This window comes from Xenopus tropicalis, chromosome 3 (genome assembly GCF_000004195.4).
Source record: "Xenopus tropicalis strain Nigerian chromosome 3, UCB_Xtro_10.0, whole genome shotgun sequence".
In the NCBI taxonomy this organism is placed as follows: domain Eukaryota; kingdom Metazoa; phylum Chordata; class Amphibia; order Anura; family Pipidae; genus Xenopus; species Xenopus tropicalis.
In genome coordinates this window covers 138,708,246-138,732,368 of record NC_030679.2, presented here as the reverse complement: position 1 = coordinate 138,732,368, position 24,123 = coordinate 138,708,246, and the positions used below count along the sequence as shown (strand labels likewise).

Below are 24,123 nucleotides of genomic sequence, written 5' to 3'. Positions count from 1 at the left end.
ATATGACTTCTCCTCCCCTGTGGATAGTACAGCAACCCCCAGCATATAATTACACACCTTAGGGACCATTTAATGGCTATTTCCAACTGCTAACAAACTCCCAGAACAAACCCCTGCTAGGTTCACCTCCCACAGGCAGCATAGGGTAGAAAGAGTATGGCACACACAGGCAGCACTCTGCCTGGCCTACGCTACCTGTGTGTGCCATACTCTGCCTGCCCTATGATGCCTGTGTCTGCCATATGCTGCCTGTGTGTGCCATACCCTCCCTGCCCTATGCTGCCTATGTGCCATACTCTGCCTACCCTATGCTGTCTACACACAGGCAGCATAGGCCAGGCAGTACATACAATGTCTGAGGTGTGAACAGACAAACAATGTGGGTGATTACAGCCCAAGCCTGAAGTGTGAACACTGCAGGGGGTGAACAATGCATAGATTAAAAGGTGTGAACACTACAGGGGATTACATGTTTAAACAATACAGGGGGATTACAGCCTGAATCTGACGTGAGAACCATGCAGGGGGGCCAGTTAATCTCAGTACTGATACCATTTAAAGCTTACACAAGGGTAAAACATCAAAGCAGCCAGACAGGTGGGGGGCCACAAAGAGGGGGGTCGAGGGCCGCATGCTTTGGTACACCGGGTGTTAGCGGAGTGCCCAGTGACCAAGGCCCGGGCATGTGAGTTCCGCTTGCCCCATGGCCCAGTGAAGACTCCCGTGTTCATGCCCGTCGGGACACAGGGTACCATGGGTGACGGCAGATCAGCTGCGGAATCTGGGCTGCGAGATCTGCCTGGGGAACACCTATCACCTCGGGATGCGCCCGGTGAGGGGAAACTTGTAGCGGAAGTGCAGGCTCATTTGGCTTGTAATGTAGCGCTAGGAACTGCTCTGTGTGTGTGTGCTGCCCGGGCCCACAGGCACATCAGCATATGGGAATGTTACACTCATTATGGAGCTATAGTTTAAAGGGGCGCTGGGGGGATGGAAGGAGTGCATGAATTCCCCCCAATCATTGTGGGTGTTACAGTATTAAATACAATTGTTTCCCAGCAGCAGCAGAAACAGTTAACAGCCTTATCTCCCCTGTAGGGTCCGGAGATCATGAAAAAGGCGGGCGGCCTGCATGGTTTTATGAACTGGGGCAAAAACCTCCTTACTGTGAGTACAAGAGGATTACACAGACTGGGAAAAGATATCAAAGTTATTATTTAATTATTTTAATCTGTACCTGTGCCAGTAGCAGCCATCATATTGCCCCCAAGTCCCCAATCTGTACCTGTGCCAGCACCAGCCAATCCCTCCTATTGCCCCCAATCTGTACCTGTGCCAGTAGCAGCCATCATATTGCCACCAAGTCACCAAGCTGTACCTGTGCCAGCACCAGCCAATCCCTCCTATTGCCCCCAATCTGTACCTGTGCCAGTAGCAGCCATCATATTGCCACCAAGTCACCAAGCTGTACCTGTGCCATCACCAGCCAATCCCTCCTATTGCCACCAAGTCACCAAGCTGTACCTGTGCCATCACCAGCCAATCCCTCCTATTGCCACCAAGTCACCAAGCTGTACCTGTGCCATCACCAGCCAATCCCTCCTATTGCCACCAAGTCACCAAGCTGTACCTGTGCCATCACCAGCCAATCCCTCCTATTGCCACTAAGTCACCAATCTGTACCTGTGCCAGCACCAGCCAATCCCTCCTATTGCCCCCAATCTGTACCTGTGCCAGTAGCAGCCATCATATTGCCACCAAGTCACCAAGCTGTACCTGTGCCATCACCAGCCAATCCCTCCTATTGCCCCCAAGTCACCAATCTGTACCTGTGCAATCACCAGCCAATCCCTCCTATTGCCCCCAATCTGTACCTGTGCCAGTAGCAGCCATCATATTGCCACAAAGTCCCCAATCTGTACCTGTGCCAGCACCAGCCAATCCCTCCTATTGCCCCCAATCTGTACCTGTGCCAGTAGCAGCCATCATATTGCCACCAAGTCCACAATCTGTACCTGTGCCATCACCAGCCAATCCCTCCTATTGCCCCCAATCTGTACCTGTGCCAGTAGCAGCCATCATATTGCCACAAAGTCCCCAATCTGTACCTGTGCCATCACCAGCCAATCCCTCCTATTGCCCCCAATCTGTACCTGTGCCAGTAGCAGCCATCATATTGCCACAAAGTCCCCAATCTGTACCTGTGCCATCACCAGCCAATCCCTCCTATTGCCACCAAGTCACCAATCTGTACCTGTGCCATCACCAGCCAATCCCTCCTATTGCCACCAAGTCACCAAGCTGTACCTGTGCCATCACCAGCCAATCCCTCCTATTGCCCCCAAGTCACCAATCTGTACCTGTGCCATCACCAGCCAATCCCTCCTATTGCCCCCAAGTCACCAATCTGTACCTGTGCCATCACCAGCCAATCCCTCCTATTGCCACCAAGTCACCAAGCTGTACCTGTGCCATCACCAGCCAATCCCTCCTATTGCCACCAAGTCACCAATCTGTACCTGTGCCATCACCAGCCAATCCCTCCTATTGCCACCAAGTCACCAATCTGTACCTGTGCCATCACCAGCCAATCCCTCCTATTGCCACCAAGTCACCAAGCTGTACCTGTGCCATCACCAGCCAATCCCTCCTATTGCCACCAAGTCACCAATCTGTACCTGTGCCATCACCAGCCAATCCCTCCTATTGCCACCAAGTCACCAAGCTGTACCTGTGCCATCACCAGCCAATCCCTCCTATTGCCACCAAGTCACCAATCTGTACCTGTGCCATCACCAGCCAATCCCTCCTATTGCCACCAAGTCACCAAGCTGTACCTGTGCCATCACCAGCCAATCCCTCCTATTGCCACCAAGTCACCAATCTGTACCTGTGCCATCACCAGCCAATCCCTCCTATTGCCAACAAGCCCCCAAACTGTACCTGTGCCAGCAGCAGCCAAAAAAAATCACACTGCTCCAAAGCCCTCAGCAGCAGCCAATCCTTCATATTGCCCAATTTGACCCCAATAGGTACCTATGCCAGCAGGTAGCAGCAGCCAAAAAATCATATATTGCCCCCATATTATCTCCACCTGTGCCAGCAGCAAGCGTCAGAACTCCCAGGTTTCTCCTACTCAGACTTTATCTTCACACTTCACAACGCGCCAGCTCTCTGTCTCCGCTGTTTGAATGACGGCGTATGCACGCTCCACCCCCTACTGTGCATGCGTCACAGCGCCAGCGTGATAACAGGAGAGCGCATCAGGTTTATTAAGGTATTGGCTGTAAGCAGAATTCACCAGGAGCAGCCCCTCTGCTCATAGATTATACAGAGAGACAGTGGCAGGAATTATCAGGCCATATGTAGTAACATGGTAAAAGCAGCTCTCAATCTGTTTGATTGCGGCAAGATGGCACCTAGTTGTTTGGACCACCTTGTTACAGGCTCCACCCACTTACTCACCAGTCTATTGAAATGTGTGACATGGTAGGAACAAAACAGACCTAGCTATGAGGAACTCCTGTACATTACATGTTACAGGCCCCTCCTACTTACCCATCATTCTTTTAGAACACATGGTATAACTGAGTGAGTGAAGGCAAGACTCACCCAAGGAGCCTCATACAATAACCTTTCACTGTATTTTTCACCTGCAGATATGCTACAGACCTTGTGGTATGTGTAGCTTTGGGCTGTGATATGTTTGACTGTGTCTTTCCAACAAGGACAGCTGTAAGTATCCCCTTAACTGTACCGTACGCTTTAGCACCTTAGGTTTCAGGAATCATTAGGGGGCTGGAACGTAGTATTATTTATGGTATGTAATGTTTTCTCTTTTAGAATTACATTTCCTCTTTGCCAATTACCAAAGCAGGGATGGCCCTTCCAGACTTCTATACGCTCTACCTGGCTCTGCAACTGTCACATGTGTCCTCCCTTACCCCAGAAGGTCCCTGTTCTGCACTTTACAGCACCTGGATAAATATGCTGCTGCCTACCTATATGGCTCCCTGGCAGGCTTTACTGACCCAGCATTCTTCTCCTCCGAATCCTATAATAACAGCAGTAAAAAAAGCATATGATGGGGCAAGGAAAGTGCTGGGTTTGCACTCTATTGACCCCTCTGCCCCCCTTTGGGGCAATAAAACCCTGGGTTACCTGGCGGAAATCGCACCCCCGAAAATCCAGTATCACATCTCCTTTAATCTGTAAGGCTAATGTCAGACCAATCGTATGGCGTATATTTTTGGCAACCTGAAAAGCGCTTATACGCCTGCTACCTGTGCCTGCACCCGAATGGATGGAATACGCTTAGGTACAGGCACATGTAGCCGATATCCGTATAAGAACACGAGAGAATGCAAAGCTCACGTTTTTATGTGTATTTTGGCTCCATGTGCCTGTACCCAAGCGTATTCCATCCATTCGGGTGCAGGCACAGGTAGGAGGCGTATGGCGGTATTTTCGGCCATACGCCGAAATTTTTTTTGGTTGCCGAAAATATACTCCATACGCCTGGTCTGACATTAGCCTAACATGATATTTGTGAATGCCAATGTTATTTAGGATTACCCAATGGCACAAACTACTAAAAAAGTATATTTATATGAAATGGTTTATTCAGATGAAGCAGGGTTTACATATGAGCTGTTTATGCAATATATTTTTATAGAGACCTACATTGTCTGGGGTATAGTTTTTAATTAAATTAATTAACCTTTAGTATGTTAGTATGGCCACTTCTTAGCAACTTTCCAATTGGTCTCCATTTTTTTAATTATTTGCCTTTCACCTCTACATCTCTCCAGCTTTCAAATAGGGGTCACTGACCCCAGCAGCCAAAACCTGTTTGCCCAGCTACCTGCTAAGATTCAAACTGGAGAGCTGCTGGACAAAAAGCTAAATCATTCCAAAACCACAGTAAATAAAAAGTAAAGACCAACTGCAAATTGACTTAGAATAGCAAGCTTAATAGTGAAGGAATAAATGAAAAGGCCATGGGACTGCCCCCCCCCTAGAGGGCTCTGAGCAGTGGCAGTGACCAGGCGCTTTGTACGGTCAGAATAAGTTTCCATCTTTGTATATTTTATTAATGCTACAAAATCACACATTTATATAACAGTGTAAATGGATATTTCTGTCCCCCTCTCTCCTGCTCAGTTCAAACAGTTGCTTGGTGAGTGGTGATGACATCACAATGCTCTTGCCTCCGGGTTTGGTCACAGGACTTGGTTGTTGATGACATCACAATGGTCCCTAGGTTTAATCCAGATCTTGTTCCTGACTGCAGCCATTTGAGGTCTGATTGTCAAAACATGAAGACCTTGTTTTTGCTTATTATTTTTTTATTCATATTTTTAATTAATTCAAGTAAGTACCATTGCTTCTAGTACTTATATTTTCCACAGTTTATCATTACACAGATTTACTTATTATATATGACATATATATGTGATTTAATTCTTTGAATCTGACATCGTGCGTTGCTTCTAATTGCAGCTGTTGGAGCTCCGGTGCGTCGGAGAGAGACCACCGTTTCACCTGGTGAGTACCTTCAGTTGGTCTCTGTGTAACTGCCGTTTTCTCTATATTCCCACCCCTGTGCTAGCCTGTTTCCTTTTTACATAGAGCATTAGCCTTCCTCTGTATTCTCTATAGTACCCACGCCCCTCACATTATTGCTCCTGTTCTTCTCCTCTCTGCTTCATTTATATGTTAGAGCTCCCTATTCCACTAATGTCTAGTGTCTCTTTCAACAGATAATGTTATTGAGGACAAAGCAGCGATGAAAGAGTATATCAACAGAAGACTGGCTATATTTCAGAAAATAAGTAAAGTGTCCATTTTATATTTTATGTACCTACTTGTTCTACTCTCCTTTCCCTTTGCCCTTCCCGCACTCCCCACTTACTATCCCTCCTATCACTTTCTACATAGAGCATTAGCCTTTCTCGCTATTCTCTATAGTACCCACACCCCTCACTTTTATTAGAACATGGGGGCACCTGGATAATATTATTTCTATAAACATTCAATTTTTATATGTTGTAAATATATAAGGAATAAAGAAAAAATAATCTTCTCATTACAGGAGAAAACCTGCTTAAAAAATTGAGGAAAATAACCACAACAACCCCTGGTAAGCTCCTCCCCTTCTCCCAGAGTCACTACTCCCTTATGCTCCTCTATAGCATCTGCCTTGCTCCTTCCCACAGTTTATGGTCCCCTGAATAGTACGATATAAATCTCATGCTGTGTAACCCTCCCTTATATGTTAGATCTCCCTATTCCAATAATGTCTCTCTTTCAACAGATTATGTTGTTGTGGACAAAGAGGAGATACTGCGCGCCATGCATTCCAGAAAAATGCATCGATTTGATAGAACAAGTAAAGTGTCCATTTTATATCAAGGAAATTGAGTGTATAAATGTAGAACTTTTCATAGATTTGGTGTGACACATTTGCATGTAGATTTTGATTGAAAATTTTACGATATCATTATTTTTCCATTGCAGCAACGGAGAGTCCAAAAATTGAAACTACTGTGGGTAAGTGTCATTATCCATGTACCTACTGTTCTACTCTCCTTTCCCTTTGCCCTTCCCGCCCTCCCCACTTACTATCCCTCCTATCACTTTTATTCTCTATAGCAGTGCTGTCCAACTGGCGGCCCGCGACCCACCTCTGTGTGGCCCCCCACCTGTCTGGCTGCTTTGATGGCTTACCTTTGAGTAAGCATTAAATGGTATCAGTACTGAGATTAACTGGCCCCCCTGCATGGTTCTCACCTCAGATTCAGGCTGTAATCCCTCTGTATTGTTTAAAAATGTAATCCCCTGTGTTGTTCACACCTTTTAATACCTGCATTGTTCACCCCCTGCAGTGTTCACACCTCAGGCTCAGGCTGTAATCACTCCCATTGTTCACTTCTTCACACCTCAGACATAGGTACTGTAGGCAGAGTATGGCACATACAGCCAGCATAGGGCAGGTAGAGTATGGCACATACAGCCAGCATAGGTCAGGGAGGGTATGGCACACACAGGAAGGGTAGGGCAGGCAGTGTATGGCACACACAGTCAGGGTAGGGCAGGCAGAGTATGGCACACACAGGCAGCAAAGGGCAGGCAGAGTATGGCACATACAGCCAGCATAGGGCAGGTAGAGTATGGCACACACAGGCAGCATAGGTCAGGGAGGGTATGGCACACACAGGAAGGGTAGGGCAGGCAGAGTATGGCACACACAGTCAGGGTAGGGCAGGCAGAGTATGGCACATACAGCCAGCATAGGGCAGGTAGAGTATGGCACACACAGGCAGCATAGGTCAGGGAGGGTATGGCACACACAGGAAGGGTAGGGCAGGCAGAGTATGGCACACACAGTCAGGGTAGGGCAGGCAGAGTATGACACTCTGCCTGTGTGTGCCATACTCTGCCTTGCTGCCTCTGTGTGCCATACTCTGCTTGCCCTATGCTGCTTGTGGGAGGTGAACCTGGCAGGGGTTTGTTGTGGAAGTTTGTTACAGTTGGAAATAGCCATTAAATGGTCCCTAAGGTGTGTAATTATGTACTGGGGGTTGCTCTGCTATCCACAGTGGAGGAGGCGGCATATGGAATTTAAGGGTATATCTTAATATGACATAATTCTTTCACATATGAATGATGGTTGATATCCCCACTGTAAGGACCAAGCATTTGGGATTTTGCTGTGCTACCACCATTGTGATAAAATAGGTGTGGTTTGAAGTGGGTGTGGTTTCAAAAAGGGGAGTGGTCAAAACTGGCTTCCATTAGCGGCCCTCCACCATGTATGCTAGAGAAATTCCGGCCCTCGGCACCGTAGAAGTTGGACAGCACTGCTCTATAGTACCCACGCCCCTCACATTATTGCTCCTGTTCTTCTCCATTTATATGTTAGATCTCCCTATTCCAATAATGTCTCTCTTTCAACAGATTATGTTGTTGTGGACAAAGAAGAGATATTGCGCGCCATGCATTCCAGAAAAATGCATCGATTTCATAGAACAAGTAAAGTGTCCATTTTATATCAAGGAAATTGAGTGTATAAATGTAGAACTTTTCATAGATTTGGTGTGACACATTTGCATGTAGATTTTGATTGAAAATTTTACGATATCATTATTTTTCCATTGCAGCAACGGAGAGTCCAAAAATTGAAACTACTGTGGGTAAGTGCCATTATCCATGTACCTACTGTTCTACTCTCCTTTCCCTTTGCCCTTCCCGCCCTCCCCACTTACTATCCCTCCTATCACTTTTATTCTCTATAGTACCCACGCCCCTCACATTATTGCTCCTGTTCTTCTCCATTTATATGTTAGATCTCCCTATTCCAATAATGTCTCTCTTTCAACAGATTATGTTGTTGTGGACAAAGAGGAGATATTGCGCGCCATGCATTCCAGAAAAATGCATCGATTTGATAGAACAAGTAAAGTGTCCATTTTATATTTTATGTCATGGAAATTGAGTGTATAAATGTAGAACTTTTCATAGATTTGGTGTGACACATTTGCATGTAGATTTTGATTGAAAATTTTACGATATCATTTTTTTTCCATTGCAGCAACGGAGAGTCCAAAAATTGAAACTACTGTGGGTAAGTGCCATTATCCATGTACCTACTGTCCTACTCTCCTTTCCCTTTGCCCTTCCCGCCCTCCCCACTTACTATCCCTCCTATCACTTTTATTCTCTATAGTACCCACGCCCCTCACATTATTGCTCCTGTTCTTCTTCTCTCTGCTTCATTTATATGTTAGATCTCCCTATTCCAATAATGTCTCTCTTTCAACAGATTATGTTGTTGTGGACAAAGAAGAGATATTGCGCGCCATGCATTCAAGAGGACTCAATATATTTGATAGAACAAGTAAAGTGTCCATTTTATATTTTATGTCTAGGAAATTGAGTGAATAAAATTAGAACTTTTCATAGATTTTGCAAATAGATTTTGATTGGAAAAAACTAATTTTACGATATCATTATATTTCCATTGCAGCAAAGAGTCCAAAATTCAAAACAACTACTGTCGGTAAGTGCCATTATCCATGTACCTACTGTTCTACTCTCCTTTCCCTTTGCCCTTCCCGCCCTCCCCACTTACTATCCCTCCTATCACTTTCTTACCCGCTGCCTCTCCCCTTCTCCTCTCACTTTCCTTGCACCTCTTTGTACTCACGTATTCTCTCTCCCATCTTTATAAAGATTTTTCCGAGCTTTTGAAGGGGATTGACGAGGAATCAGAGAGACCGTTGCCCCGAATGTACGGCCTTCGTAAGTGTTTCATTCTGGAAAATATATTTTATCATTATTATTATCTTATAACTGCAGTACTCTATCCTCCCTCTGTGTATAGAGTATAGGCAGTCACATATTCCCATTTGTTAATATTCACTACACCCCTTCTTATTACTGCAGTTCTTGGATTTATTGGATTCGTTGTGTTCGGGTTCTCCGCCCTTATGTGCATACAACCGTATGCATTCTGGAAGACCGGGCACCTAGGTGAAGATGAAGAAGATTCGGAAGAGGAAGCTGGCATTAAAGAAGAGGAAGAAGAAGAAGAAGAAGACGAAAATAAAATTTGTAATATTGAAGTCAGTGAAGAAGCTGCTGAAGCTGCTGAAGACATGGAGAGTTAGGCTCAGCTTCCATGAAAAAGACACTGCTATACTTGGAAAGGCTTCTATTATTAGGGCCCCCAAACAAACGTCTCCCTCTTCAGCACTGTATATAGGGGGAACGCGTTATCAGAAGGCACAAAGGAAGAAAAGAATAGAAATCCCAAAAGTTGATCTAAGGACTGGTCCGACTGCCGTTTTGGAGTCAGGAAGGAATTTTTTCCCTCTCTAAGGCAAATTGAAAAAGACGCTCGGATGAGTGGTGAAACGTTTTCAAGAAAAACTCAGAAAAGTCCACTTGTTTAAGACTTCATTCGACTAGATACTGTATATCATGACCTGGATGAATGAGAATCTTCATAGACATCAGAGGGTTTTTTTCGCCTTCCTTTAGATCAACTAGACGTTAGTTTGGAATGATTTGAGTTGAAGACTGATGGGGATAAGGAACAGAGATACCGCAATTAATATAGCAAAGCCTTAATCATATGAGGCATAATCTTGGCATCAAAACAATGGAAAATAAAAACTGATAGTACTGAGACACATTGTCATTATTTCATTGGACTCATGAGCAGTTACTGGTTGTACAAACAAAGGATGAAGACACTATGGCTGCAAAGAGATATTAGTAATACAGTGACAGAGTGGGTGTCTCTTATGTTGAGACTGACTTAGGGGGGGTTGTCACTTTAGTCACATAGTAGACAGAAGCCCTCACTATCAATTACACTGTGGGAGCCAGAGGTGGAAATACTTGGGGGGCAGGGTGTTACTCCATGATAGGTTACCCCTCATCTGATTAGCCAGAGGGGGCCCTCAGTACGGTGGCAGTGCTATAAACAACTGAACTGGATGATAAGGATTGGGGGAAAGGTAACATTTTGTCCACGCCCCTTGTGTGTGCACTATAACAGATATTACTTCATAATAAGCAATTCATATAAGGAGTTCTATTAATTAATGTGCTAATTAATGGTCCGTTCTTTGGGGGGCAGTGGAGTTTGCCCAAAGTTTAAACCCTACACTCTTTCCTGCTCTGCCCTCTCATTGCTTGATATGGAAGTTACGTGAGTTTACATAAATTGTGTAAATTTAGGGGCTTTAAATTAGGGATGAACCGAACCCTAGAACCCGTCGTAAGGGATTCGGCCAAATATCCAACCGAATCCTAATTAGCATATGTTAATTAGGATTTGGAAGGGTTAATAAGTTTTCCACTTCCATGTTCACTCAGCGACATTTAACCCTTCAGTTCGGCCGAATCCGAACTCTGCCGATAAAGGCCGAATCCTGGCTGAATACCGAATCCTGGATTCGCTGTATCCCTACTGTAAATAGCTTTAAAAGTGCTAATAAAAGTGCTAATTAATCAGTCTTGAAACTGGGTGCCAAGTGGAGTTGATACATAGGTTGAATAGGTTTCTTTGAAAGTATTGTACGTAAATGGTGTAATAACCAGTTATTCCCCTGCTGGAAATTTCATGTAGAAAATGCTGATATCATTCAGTAAATAGATCCCAATGTAAACAGCTGATGTCACTGTATAATAAGCATTGATATAAATAGTTAAAATGAATAAATGAATGTGCTAATAAGTCGGTTCATTGGGGGCAGTGGAGTTTGCCCCTGCCTGCCCCAGTCAAGCTACTCTACCCCTTTTGTTTGCTTTATAAGTTCCTAGGCAAGTAACATTACGTTTCTAGGCAGTTCTAGGCAGTTGTTGCAGGAGTATACGTAACTTATGGAATCTGTATAATTCTCACAACACGGCCGGGCACCGGCACAATAGTACCCCCTCAACCCCCCTTCATGGTGGCCCTGGTCACTGGTAGGGTTGCTTTGTCTCAGTATAATATCACGTAGATCCCATTACCTATAGCTTTGTCCCAGTATAATATCATGTAGATCCCATTACCTATAGCTTTGTCCCAGTATAATATCATGTAGATCCCATTACCTATAGCTTTGTCCCGGTATAATATCACGTAGATCCCATTACCTATAGCTTTGTCCCGATATAATATCACGTAGATCCCATTACCTATGGCTTTGTCCCGATATAATATCACGTAGATCCCATTACCTATAGCTTTGTCCCGATATAATATCACGTAGATCCCATTACCTATAGCTTTGTCCCGGTATAATATCACGTAGATCCCATTACCTATAGCTTTGTCCCGGTATAATATCACGTAGATCCCATTACCTATAGCTTTGTCCCAGTATAATATCACGTAGATCCCATTACCTATAGCTTTGTCCCAGTATAATATCATGTAGATCCCATTACCTATAGCTTTGTCCCGGTATAATATCACGTAGATCCCATTACCAAATAAACTCACTGTGTGCTATGATGGCACGATGCTATAACTCACTGAAAATTATGACCAAACTAACCCTGAATAAAGATATTAGGAGATTTAAGAAGATGTACAAATGATGGATTTCTGACAGGGCCGAACATTGGGGGGAACATTTGTCCAGGCCTGGTGAATTTGGTGTCCCAAGCGGGGCCCGGGCATGCTGCACCTCAGACTGGCTGGGCCCCCATTAGCTAATACCCCCGCAGACTGATTAGTGCCCAGGGGCTCATTCTGCCGGTTGCTTCCCGTGCGTATGCATGATATCTGTAAGCACCAGCCACAACCTTATAAGACCACTGCAGCCAGCAGCATGTAGAAAGCCATGAACCGTCCTTTTTACCTTTAGGGGCCCCTGGCCACCAATGTATTTATTTCCTCATTTGCCTTTGCCCTTAATAGGACTAGTTATGTTTTAACCGAGGATTAAACCAAAAATACCTGCATTCATTGTTTTACCTGTTAGTAACATTAGAAGACGTATCAACTCCCCCAGATTTGTCACGAGTCTCCCTGATTTCGCCGCTCTTAGCCCTTCACTCCGAGTAACAGGCCTGTCTGTGTGAATAAATCATTGAGAATTTTTACTTCACAAAAATAACAAATTATATTCACACAAATTACCAATAGTTTGCTAAATATTTTGTGGTATTTTTTAAATGTGCTTTATATATACTTACGTAGGGTTACCGCCTGGCTAGTGTTTTACCGGCCTGAGAGGTAACAAATGATACCTGATGCCAATAGGGATAACAGATGAAAATATAGGAAGGCCTGCATTATTTTCCACAAAAGGTGGCAACCCTATACATGGCAACTACACAAAATGATAATTACATTACATCAGAGGTTATTGCAGCCTTCAGTTCCCCGTGTTTATACCCTCATTATAGACAGGCCCGAGAATAGACAAAGTCCCGCCTGAGGTGGTGCAGGGCTGAGGGGATAATGCTGGAAACTGCCCTGTCTGAATAAAGATGTCTGACCACCCTAATGATTGTTACTAGCCAGGAGGTAACACTGTAAGGTGCCACTCACAGTTTACTGAGTAAAGGCGGCAACCCTAGTCCCTAGGCACCAACCCACTATAGTTCATGGGCATCCTGACTGCGACCAGAACGTCTCCATGCAGGGTTGCCAGATTTATTTTTCCAAACCAGCCAAAGTCAGTTCTAAAACCAGCCCAAAACTAGCCAAAAGCCATTTCTAAAGTAGCCCAATATGCGCAATGAAAAAAATTCTAAAAAATAAAAAGGTATTTATGGGAAAACTTGGCTTTTTAAAGAGTATAATCACTACCCAAGCCCCGCGCCCCCTCTCCAGTTACTGGGAAGGCTGATAATTCCCTCTGTGCCCAGTCCAGCTGGGAAGTCACTCCAGAAATGGATTCAGAATGTTGCATTAACCCCAGACATGATATACATATGGGTGCGTTGAACTGCAACTCTCAGAAGCCCCAAGAGATCCTGAGAATTATACGTCAAGGGTCAACTGCAGAAAGTAACAAATGGCAGCCCCCCCCACATCACAGTAGAAAGTAATAGGACAATCTCATACCATATAGAGCAGGTTGTAGGGCAGACAGGTTGAGCCTTAATAGAATAAAAATACTGTCCAATTGCATGCTGGGTATTGTAGTTTTATATTAATCCTAGCTGTAGACTAATTGTTAGATAAAAACTACATTACCCAGCATGCAATGTGACAGGCATGTCAGGTTCACTAGAGGAAAAAACTTTGGCTAGTTGCCAAACTACAAACCCACCAAGGCTGCAAAAAATAGCCCAAATCTGTACCTTGGTGGGTTTGTACTTCGGAAGCCCACCTGGGCTTTAAATTTGTAGCCCCCAACCTGGCAACCCTGTCTCCATGAGCCCCCTGCAATGTCCCGCCAGTTTCCTGAGGTAATTTTGTCACACGTTTTAATGAAGCACCTTAACTGCAACTCACACCCTCATATTAAAGCAGGGCTTCTTTGTAAACTAGAATTCTGATTGAAGTAACCCCATTTCAATGTGTAGTAGCCTGAAAGAACAGCTACCACCTACTACCCACAAGGGTCGCAAGTTAAATAAAGTTTTGGAAAAAAAAAAAAAACATGAATAAAAAAGCACGTTGCTATGGTGCTGGAACGCAAGGAGTTGCTTCCGGGTCTCAAGGGAAAAAAATGGTGGCGCCCCAGTGTCACGCTTTGGTACACCGGGTGTTAGCGGAGTGCCCAGTGACCAAGGCCCGGGCATGTGAGTTCCGCTTGCCCCATGGCCCAGTGAAGACTCCCGTGTTCATGCCCGTCGGGACACAGGGCACCATGGGTGACGGCAGATCAGCTGCGGAATCTGGGCTGCGAGATCTGCCTGGGGAACACCTATCACCTCGGGATGCGCCCGGTGAGGGGAAACTTGTAGCGGAAGTGCAGGCTCATTTGGCTTGTAATGTAGCGCTAGGAACTGCTCTGTGTGTGTGTGCTGTCCGGGCCCACAGGCACATCAGCATATGGGAATGTTACACTCATTATGGAGCTATAGTTTAAAGGGGCGCTGGGGGGATGGAAGGAGTGCATGAATTCCCCCCAATCATTGTGGGTGTTACAGTATTAAATACAATTGTTTCCCAGCAGCAGCAGAAAGAGTTAACAGCCTTATCTCCCCTGTAGGGTCCGGAGATTATGAAAAAGGCGGGCGGCCTGCATGGTTTTATGAACTGGGGCAGAAACCTCCTTACTGTGAGTACCAGAGGATTGCACAGACTGGGAAAAGATATCAAAGTTATAATTTAATTATTTTAATCTGTACCTGTGCCAGTAGCAGCCATCATATTGCCCCCAAGTCCCCAATCTGTACCTGTGCCATCACCAGCCAATCCCTCCTATTGCCCCCAATCTGTACCTGTGCCAGTAGCAGCCATCATATTGCCACCAAGTCCCCAAGCTGTACCTGTGCCATCACCAGCCAATCCCTCCTATTGCCCCCAATCTGTACCTGTGCCAGTAGCAGCCATCATATTGCCACCAAGTCACCAAGCTGTACCTGTGCCATCACCAGCCAATCCCTCCTATTGCCCCCAATCTGTACCTGTGCCAGTAGCAGCCATCATATTGCCACCAAGTCCCCAATCTGTACCTGTGCCAGCACCAGCCAATCCCTCCTATTGCCCCCAATCTGTACCTGAGCCAGTAGCAGCCATCATATTGCCACCAAGTCCCCAAGCTGTACCTGTGCCAGCACCAGCCAATCCCTCCTATTGCCCCCAATCTGTACCTGTGCCAGTAGCAGCCATCATATTGCCACCAAGTCACCAAGCTGTACCTGTGCCATCACCAGCCAATCCCTCCTATTGCCCCCAAGTCACCAATCTGTACCTGTGCCATCACCAGCCAATCCCTCCTATTGCCCCCAAGTCACCAATCTGTACCTGTGCCATCACCAGCCAATCCCTCCTATTGCCCCCAAGTCACCAATCTGTACCTGTGCCATCACCAGCCAATCCCTCCTATTGCCCCCAAGTCACCAATCTGTACCTGTGCCATCACCAGCCAATCCCTCCTATTGCCCCCAAGTCACCAATCTGTACCTGTGCCATCACCAGCCAATCCCTCCTATTGCCCCCAAGTCACCAATCTGTACCTGTGCCATCACCAGCCAATCCCTCCTATTGCCCCCAAGTCACCAAGCTGTACCTGTGCCATCACCAGCCAATCCCTCCTATTGCCAACAAGCCCCCAATCTGTACCTGTGCCATCACCAGCCAATCCCTCCTATTGCCACCAAGTCACCAATCTGTACCTGTGCCATCACCAGCCAATCCCTCCTATTGCCACCAAGTCACCAATCTGTACCTGTGCCATCACCAGCCAATCCCTCCTATTGCCAACAAGCCCCCAAACTGTACCTGTGCCATCACCAGCCAATCCCTCCTATTGCCAACAAGCCCCCAAACTCTACCTGTGCCATCACCAGCCAATCCCTCCTATTGCCAACAAGCCCCCAAACTGTACCTGTGCCATCACCAGCCAATCCCTCCTATTGCCAACAAGCCCCCAAACTCTACCTGTGCCAGCAGCAGCCAAAAAAAATCATACTGCTCCAAAGCCCCCAGCAGCAGCCAATCCTTCATATTGCCCAATTTGCCCCCAATAGGTACCTATGCCAGCAGGTAGCAGCAGCCAAAAAATCATATATTGCCCCCATATTATCTCCACCTGTGCCAGAAGCAAGCGTCAGAACTCCAGTCTCACCAGTCTATTGAAATGTGTGACATGGTAGGAACAAAACAGACCTAGCTATGAGGAACTCCTCCTGTACATTACATGTTACAGGCCCCTCCTACTTACCCATCATTCTTTTAGAACACATGGTATAACTGAGTGAGTGAAGGCAAAACTCACCCAAGGAGCCTCATACAATAACCTTTCACTGTATTTTTCACCAGCAGATATGCTACAGACCTTGTGGTATGTGTAGCTTTGGGCTGTGATATGTTTGACTGTGTCTTTCCAACAAGGACAGCTGTAAGTATCCCCTTAACTGTACCGTACGCTTTAGCACCTTAGGTTTCAGGAATCATTAGGGGGCTGGAACGTAGTATTATTTATGGTATGTAATGTTTTCTCTTTTAGAATTACATTTCCTCTTTGCCAATTACCAAAGCAGGGATGGCCCTTCCAGACTTCTATACGCTCTACCTGGCTCTGCAACTGGCACATGTGTCCTCCCTTACCCCAGAAGGTCCCTGTTCTGCACTTTACAGCACCTGGATAAATATGCTGCTGCCTACCTATATGGCTCCCTGGCAGGCTTTACTGACCCAGCATTCTTCTCCTCCGAATCCTATAATAACAGCAGTAAAAAAAGCATATGATGGGGCAAGGAAAGTGCTGGGTTTGCACTCTATTGACCCCTCTGCCCCCCTTTGGGGCAATAAAACCCTGGGTTACCTGGCGGAAATCGCACCCCCGAAAATCCAGTATCACATCTCCTTTAATCTGTAAGGCTAATGTCAGACCAATCGTATGGCGTATATTTTTGGCAACCTGAAAAGCGCTTATACGCCTGCTACCTGTGCCTGCACCCGAATGGATGGAATACGCTTGGGTACAGGCACATGTAGCCGATATCCGTATAAGAACACGAGAGAATGCAAAGCTCACGTTTTTATGTGTATTTTGGCTCCATGTGCCTGTACCCAAGCGTATTCCATCCATTCGGGTGCAGGCACAGGTAGGAGGCGTATGGCGGTATTTTCGGCCATACGCCGAAATTTTTTTTGGTTGCCGAAAATATACTCCATACGCCTGGTCTGACATTAATCTAACATGATATTTGTGAATAGCACATAATACTAAAAAAGTATATTTATATGAAATGGTTTATTCAGATGAAGCAGGGTTTACATATGAGCTGTTTATGCAATATATTTTTATAGAGACCTACATTGTCTGGGGTATAGTTTTTAATTAAATTAATTAACCTTTAGTATGTTAGTATGGCCACTTCTTAGCAACTTTCCAATTGGTCTCCATTTTTTTTATTATTTGCCTTTCACCTCTACATCTCTCCAGCTTTCAAATAGGGGTCACTGACCCCAGCAGCCAAAACCTGTTCGCCCAGCTACCTGCTAAGATTCAAACTGGAGAGCTGCTGGACAAAAAGCTAAATACAATTGTTTCCCAGCAGCAGAAAGAGTTAACAGCCTTATCTCCCCTGTAGGGTCCGGAGATCATGAAAAAGGCGGGCGGCCTGCATGGTTTTATGAACTGGGGCAGAAACCTCCTTACTGTGAGTACCAGAGGATTGCACAGACTGGGAAAAGATATAAAAGTTATAATTTAATTATTTTAATCTGTACCTGTGCCAGTAGCAGCCATCATATTGCCACCAAGTCCCCAATCTGTACCTGTGCCAGCACCAGCCAATCCCTCCTATTGCCCCCAATCTGTACCTGTGCCAGTAGCAGCCATCATATTGCCACCAAGTCACCAAGCTGTACCTGTGCCATCACCAGCCAATCCCTCCTATTGCCCCCAATCTGTACCTGTGCCAGTAGCAGCCATCATATTGCCACCAAGTCCCCAATCTGTACCTGTGCCAGCACCAGCCAATCCCTCCTATTGCCCCCAATCTGTACCTGTGCCAGCACCAGCCAATCCCTCCTATTGCCCCCAATCTGTACCTGAGCCAGTAGCAGCCATCATATTACCACCAAGTCACCAAGCTGTACCTGTGCCATCACCAGCCAATCCCTCCTATTGCCCCCAATCTGTACCTGTGCCAGTAGCAGCCATCATATTGCCACCAAGTCACCAAGCTGTACCTGTGCCATTCAAACTGGAGAGCTGCTGGACAAAAAGCTAAATCATTCCAAAACCACAGTAAATAAAAAGTAAAGACCAACTGCAAATTGACTTAGAATAGCAAGCTTAATAGTGAAGGAATAAATGAAAAGGCCATGGGACTGCCCCCCCTAGAGGGCTCTGAGCAGTGGCAGTGACCAGGCGCTTTGTACGGTCAGAATAAGTTTCCATCTTTGTATATTTTATTAATGCTACAAAATCACACATTTATATAACAGTGTAAATGGATATTTCTGTCCCCCTCTCTCCTGCTCAGTTCAAACAGTTGTTTGGTGAGTGGTGATGACATCACAATGCTCTTGCCTCCGGGTTTGGTCACAGGACTTGGTTGTTGATGACATCACAATGGTCCCTAGGTTTAATCCAGATCTTGTTCCTGACTGCAGCCATTTGAGGTCTGATTGTCAAAACATGAAGACCTTGTTTTTGCTTATTATTTTTTTATTCATATTTTTAATTAATTCAAGTAAGTACCATTGCTTCTAGTACTTATATTTTCCACAGTTTATCATTACACAGATTTACTTATCATATATGACATATATATGTGATTTAATTCTTTGAATCTGACATCGTGCGTTGCTTCTAATTGCAGCTGTTGGAGCTCCGGTGCGTCGGAGAGAGACCACCGTTTCACCTGGTGAGTACCTTCAGTTGGTCTCTGTGTAACTGCCGTTTTCTCTATATTCCCACCCCTGTGCTAGCCTGTTTCCTTTTTACATAGAGCATTAGCCTTCCTCTGTATTCTCTATAGTACCCACGCCCCTCACATTATTGCTCCTGTTCTTCTCCTCTCTGCTTCATTTATATGTTAGAGCTCCCTATTCCACTAATGTCTAGTGTCTCTTTCAACAGATAATGTTATTGAGGACAAAGCAGCGATGAAAGAGTATATCAACAGAAGACTGGCTATATTTCAGAAAATAAGTAAAGTGTCCATTTTATATTTTATGTACCTACTTGTTCTACTCTCCTTTCCCTTTGCCCTTCCCGCACTCCCCACTTACTATCCCTCCTATCACTTTCTACATAGAGCATTAGCCTTTCTCGCTATTCTCTATAGTACCCACACCCCTCACTTTTATTAGAACATGGGGGCACCTGGATAATATTATTTCTATAAACATTCAATTTTTATATGTTGTAAATATATAAGGAATAAAGAAAAAATAATCTTGTCATTACAGGAGAAAACCTGCTTAAAAAATTGAGGAAAATAACCACAACAACCCCTGGTAAGCTCCTCCCCTTCTCCCAGAGTCACTACTCCCTTATGCTCCTCTATAGCATCTGCCTTGCTCCTTCCCACAGTTTATGGTCCCCTGAATAGTACGATATAAATCTCATGCTGTGTAACCCTCCCTTATATGTTATATCTCCCTATTCCAATAATGTCTCTCTTTCAACAGATTATGTTGTTGTGGACAAAGAAGAGATACTGCGCGCCATGCATTCCAGAAAAATGCATCGATTTGATAGAACAAGTAAAGTGTCCATTTTATATCAAGGAAATTGAGTGTATAAATTTAGAACTTTTCATAGATTTGGTGTGACACATTTGCATGTAGATTTTGATTGAAAATTTTACAATATCATTATTTTTCCATTGCAGCAACGGAGAGTCCAAAAATTGAAACTACTGTGGGTAAGTGTCATTATCCATGTACCTACTGTTCTACTCTCCTTTCCCTTTGCCCTTCCCGCCCTCCCCACTTACTATCCCTCCTATCACTTTTATTCTCTATAGTACCCACGCCCCTCACATTATTGCTCCTGTTCTTCTCCTCTCTGCTTCATTTATATGTTAGATCTCCCTATTCCAATAATGTCTCTCTTTCAACAGATTATGTTGTTGTGGACAAAGAAGAGATACTGCGCGCCATGCATTCCAGAAAAATGCATAGATTTCATAGAACAAGTAAAGTGTCCATTTTATATCAAGGAAATTGAGTGTATAAATTTAGAACTTTTCATAGATTTGGTGTGACACATTTGCATATACCGCCCGCCCGCCCGCCCTCAGTGCCGAAGGGTCCGCCCGCCCGCAGTGCCGCCGCCGCCCTCCCTCAGTGCCGCCCGCCCGCCCGCCCTCAGTGCCGCCCGCCCGCCCTCCCTCCCTCAGTGCCGCCCGCCCGCCCTCCCTCAGTGCCGCCCGCCCGCCCTCCCTCAGTGCCGCCCGCCCGCCCGCCCTCAGTGCCGCCCGCCCGCCCTCCCTCAGTGCCGCCCGCCCGCCCTCCCTCAGTGCCGCCCGCCCGCCCTCCCTCAGTGCCGCCCGCCCGCCCTCCCTCAGTGCCGCCCGCCCGCCCTCAGTGCCGCCCGCCCTCAGTGCCGCCCGCCCGCCCGCCCTCAGTGCCGCCCGCCCTCAGTGCCGCCCGCCCTCAGTGCCGCCCGCCCTCAGTGCCGCCCGCCCTCAGTACCGCCCGCCCTTCCCCAGCACCGCACACGCCCGCCGGCGGGACCTGACCGTCCTTCCAGGGGGAGGGGGTGCTACCGTTACATTAGAGGGAAAGCAGTTAAGGACAGATAATGGTTGGTACCGTAGATACAATAATCACACAAGTAAGCACCCCAACACCGCGCACGCACACCGCCGGGACCCACCCGCCGTCAGATATAATGGTTGCTACCGTAAATGCAATAATCACCCACTTCAATCAAGTAAGCACCACAGAAGCGCTTCCCCAGCACCGAGCACGCACGCCAGCACTTTTTTGGTGCTGAAAAACTCGGCTTATACTTGAGTATATACGGTAGATTTTGATTGAAAATTTTACAATATCATTATTTTTCCATTGCAGCAACGGAGAGTCCAAAAATTGAAACTACTGTGGGTAAGTGCCATTATCCATGTACCTACTGTTCTACTCTCCTTTCCCTTTGCCCTTCCCGCCCTCCCCACTTACTATCCCTCCTATCACTTTTATTCTCTATAGTACCCACGCCCCTCACATTATTGCTCCTGTTCTTCTCCTCTCTGCTCCATTTATATGTTAGATCTCCCTATTCCAATAATGTCTCTCTTTCAACAGATTATGTTGTTGTGGACAAAGAAGAGATACTGCGCGCCATGCGTTCCAGAAAAATGCATCGATTTCATAGAACAAGTAAAGTGTCCATTTTATATCAAGGAAATTGAGTGTATAAATTTAGAACTTTTCATAGATTTGGTGTGACACATTTGCATATACCGTATATACTCGAGTATAAGCCGATTGGAATATAAGCCGAGGTACCTAATTTTACCTAAGAAAACTGGAAAAACTTATTGACTCGAGTATAAGCCTACATTAATTTCTGGTGGTCACACTTATATGGAACTCTAAATATTCACTGGTGAGCTGTTTTCTAATTGGTGAATACTTTTTGCATCGGCAATAACGTTTTAAGGAGCTACTTTAGAGAGCTAGAGGATACATGCAACATTGTTACAAAGGGTTTAGATCTCCTTCACTCACACAAAGTATGTGCAAGGGTAGGCTGGGAGTTGTAGTCCAGCAATAGCCAAGCAAAGTTACATTATTATATAAAGTTCATATCCCCTTTAATAAATATTTTATAAAACATATAACCTGTATTTGCTTAAGAAGGTGTAAGAAGCAACATGTCTTTAAAATAAATAGAGACAGCTATACTTGACGTCTGCCTTCTGAATCAGGGAGGACTTCCTCATCCTTAATACATCTACAGGGAACCTACTGAAGGTTTGCTCTCACTAACGCGTCATTAGGGAAAAGAATTCATGCCAAGTCAACCAAGCAATTAATTTTAACTACAAAGTTATAATTCGGATGGGCAAAAGATTGAGGGAGCTATTTATTTTTAAAGAGGCTTTGATCTGGATGGCTCAAAGAGTTAAATATAGCACGACAGTGCTACCCTAGCAACCCGACCGCCCGCCCGCCCTCAGCGCCGCCCGCCCGCCCGCCCTCAGCGCCGCCCGCCTTCAGCGCTGCCCGCCCGCCCTCCCTCAGCGCCGCCGCGCCCGCCCTCCCTCAGCGCCGCCCGCCCGCCCTCCCTCAGCGCCGCCCGCCCGCCCTCCCTCAGCGCCGCCCGCCCGCCCTCCCTCAGCGCCGCCCGCCCGCCCTCCCTCAGCGCCGCCCGCCCGCCCTCCCTCAGCGCCGCCCGCCCGCCCTCCCTCAGCGCCGCCTGCCCTTCCCCAGCACAACCCGCCCTTCCCCAGCACCGCACACGCCCGCCGGCGGGACCTGACCGTCCTTCCAGGGGGAGGGGGTGCTACCGTTACATTAGAGGGAAAGCAGTTAAGGACAGATAATGGTTGGTACCGTAGATACAATAATCACACAAGTAAGCACCCCAACACCACGCACGCACACCGGCGGGACCCGCCCGCCGTCAGAGATAATGGTTGCTACCGTAAATGCAATAATCACCCACTTCAATCAAGTAAGCACCACAGAAGCGCTTCCCCAGCACCGAGCACGCACGCCAGCACTTTTTTGGTGCTGAAAAACTCGGCTTATATTCGAGTATATACGGTAGATTTTGATTGAAAATTTTACAATATCATTATTTTTCCATTGCAGCAACGGAGAGTCCAAAAATTGAAACTACTGTGGGTAAGTGCCATTATCCATGTACCTACTGTTCTACTCTCCTTTCCCTTTGCCCTTCCCGCCCTCCCCACTTACTATCCCTCCTATCACTTTTATTCTCTATAGTACCCACGCCCCTCACATTATTGCTCCTGTTCTTCTCCATTTATATGTTAGATCTCCCTATTCCAATAATGTCTCTCTTTCAACAGATTATGTTGTTGTGGACAAAGAGGAGATATTGCGCGCCATGCATTCCAGAAAAATGCATCGATTTGATAGAACAAGTAAAGTGTCCATTTTATATTTTATGTCATGGAAATTGAGTGTATAAATGTAGAACTTTTCATAGATTTGGTGTGACACATTTGCATGTAGATTTTGATTGAAAATTTTACGATATCATTTTTTTTCCATTGCAGCAACGGAGAGTCCAAAAATTGAAACTACTGTGGGTAAGTGCCATTATCCATGTACCTACTGTCCTACTCTCCTTTCCCTTTGCCCTTCCCGCCCTCCCCACTTACTATCCCTCCTATCACTTTTATTCTCTATAGTACCCACGCCCCTCACATTATTGCTCCTGTTCTTCTTCTCTCTGCTTCATTTATATGTTAGATCTCCCTATTCCAATAATGTCTCTCTTTCAACAGATTATGTTGTTGTGGACAAAGAAGAGATATTGCGCGCCATGCATTCAAGAGGACTCAATATATTTGATAGAACAAGTAAAGTGTCCATTTTATATTTTATGTCTAGGAAATTGAGTGAATAAAATTAGAACTTTTCATAGATTTTGCAAATAGATTTTGATTGGAAAAAACTAATTTTACGATATCATTATATTTCCATTGCAGCAAAGAGTCCAAAATTCAAAACAACTACTGTCGGTAAGTGCCATTATCCATGTACCTACTGTTCTACTCTCCTTTCCCTTTGCCCTTCCCGCCCTCCCCACTTACTATCCCTCCTATCACTTTCTTACCCGCTGCCTCTCCCCTTCTCCTCTCACTTTCCTTGCACCTCTTTGTACTCACGTATTCTCTCTCCCATCTTTATAAAGATTTTTCCGAGCTTTTGAAGGGGATTGACGAGGAATCAGAGAGACCGTTGCCCCGAATGTACGGCCTTCGTAAGTGTTTCATTCTGGAAAATATATTTTATCATTATTATTATCTTATAACTGCAGTACTCTATCCTCC

At 45.7% G+C, this 24,123-nt stretch overlaps 1 protein-coding gene and 5 long non-coding RNA genes across 42 annotated transcripts in view; 3 read left to right on the top strand and 3 right to left on the bottom strand.

Annotated features, from left to right (window-relative positions):
- The window catches only part of LOC108645395, a 53,740-nt gene that overhangs the window by 9,632 nt on the left and 19,985 nt on the right, over positions 1-24,123 (top strand). For 10 of the 28 annotated variants that reach the window (XM_031899421.1, XM_031899405.1, XM_031899404.1 and 7 more), the window contains 12 exons: positions 6,317-6,391; positions 6,520-6,552; positions 7,960-8,034; positions 8,163-8,195; positions 8,384-8,458; positions 8,594-8,626; positions 19,778-19,852; positions 19,981-20,286; positions 21,167-21,472; positions 22,913-22,945; positions 23,134-23,208; positions 23,344-23,376. In XM_031899421.1, coding sequence (XP_031755281.1) covers positions 6,355-6,391; positions 6,520-6,552; positions 7,960-8,034; positions 8,163-8,195; positions 8,384-8,458; positions 8,594-8,626; positions 19,778-19,852; positions 19,981-20,286; positions 21,167-21,472; positions 22,913-22,945; positions 23,134-23,208; positions 23,344-23,376 — 1,114 coding nt within the window. In that variant the 5' untranslated portion in view covers positions 6,317-6,354. Of the gene's footprint in view, positions 1-5,532; positions 5,548-5,762; positions 5,835-6,094; positions 6,143-6,316; positions 6,392-6,519; positions 6,553-7,959; positions 8,035-8,162; positions 8,459-8,593; positions 8,627-19,777; positions 19,853-19,980; positions 20,287-21,166; positions 21,473-22,912; positions 23,209-23,343; positions 23,650-23,778; positions 24,054-24,123 lie in introns of those variants that run through there. The other 18 variants (XM_031899417.1, XM_031899416.1, XM_031899411.1 and 15 more) reach the window with 14 other exon arrangements.
- Positions 5,068-6,724, bottom strand: LOC116409820. Its single transcript, XR_004222106.1, has 2 exons — positions 6,575-6,724; positions 5,068-5,863 (listed from the first exon to the last, which is right to left on the bottom strand). It is a non-coding gene; the product is annotated as an uncharacterized LOC116409820 (long non-coding RNA).
- Positions 7,866-24,123, bottom strand: part of LOC105946166 — a 44,039-nt gene continuing 27,781 nt past the window's right edge. For 7 of the 10 annotated variants that reach the window (XR_004222102.1, XR_004222104.1, XR_004222098.1 and 4 more), the window contains 3 exons: positions 23,959-24,067; positions 12,479-12,577; positions 7,866-10,083 (listed from right to left, as the gene is read on the bottom strand). This is a non-coding gene — a long non-coding RNA (uncharacterized LOC105946166). Of the gene's footprint in view, positions 10,084-12,478; positions 12,578-12,699; positions 12,844-23,958; positions 24,068-24,123 lie in introns of those variants that run through there. The other 3 variants (XR_004222099.1, XR_004222103.1, XR_004222097.1) reach the window with 3 other exon arrangements.
- On the top strand, positions 14,146-17,779 carry LOC116409819. Its single transcript, XR_004222095.1, has 2 exons — positions 14,146-14,406; positions 17,725-17,779. It is a non-coding gene; the product is annotated as an uncharacterized LOC116409819 (long non-coding RNA).
- LOC116409823 lies at positions 14,668-16,693 on the top strand. Its single transcript, XR_004222109.1, has 2 exons — positions 14,668-14,741; positions 16,451-16,693. It is a non-coding gene; the product is annotated as an uncharacterized LOC116409823 (long non-coding RNA).
- On the bottom strand, positions 18,529-20,090 carry LOC116409821. Its single transcript, XR_004222107.1, has 2 exons — positions 20,036-20,090; positions 18,529-19,324 (listed from the first exon to the last, which is right to left on the bottom strand). It is a non-coding gene; the product is annotated as an uncharacterized LOC116409821 (long non-coding RNA).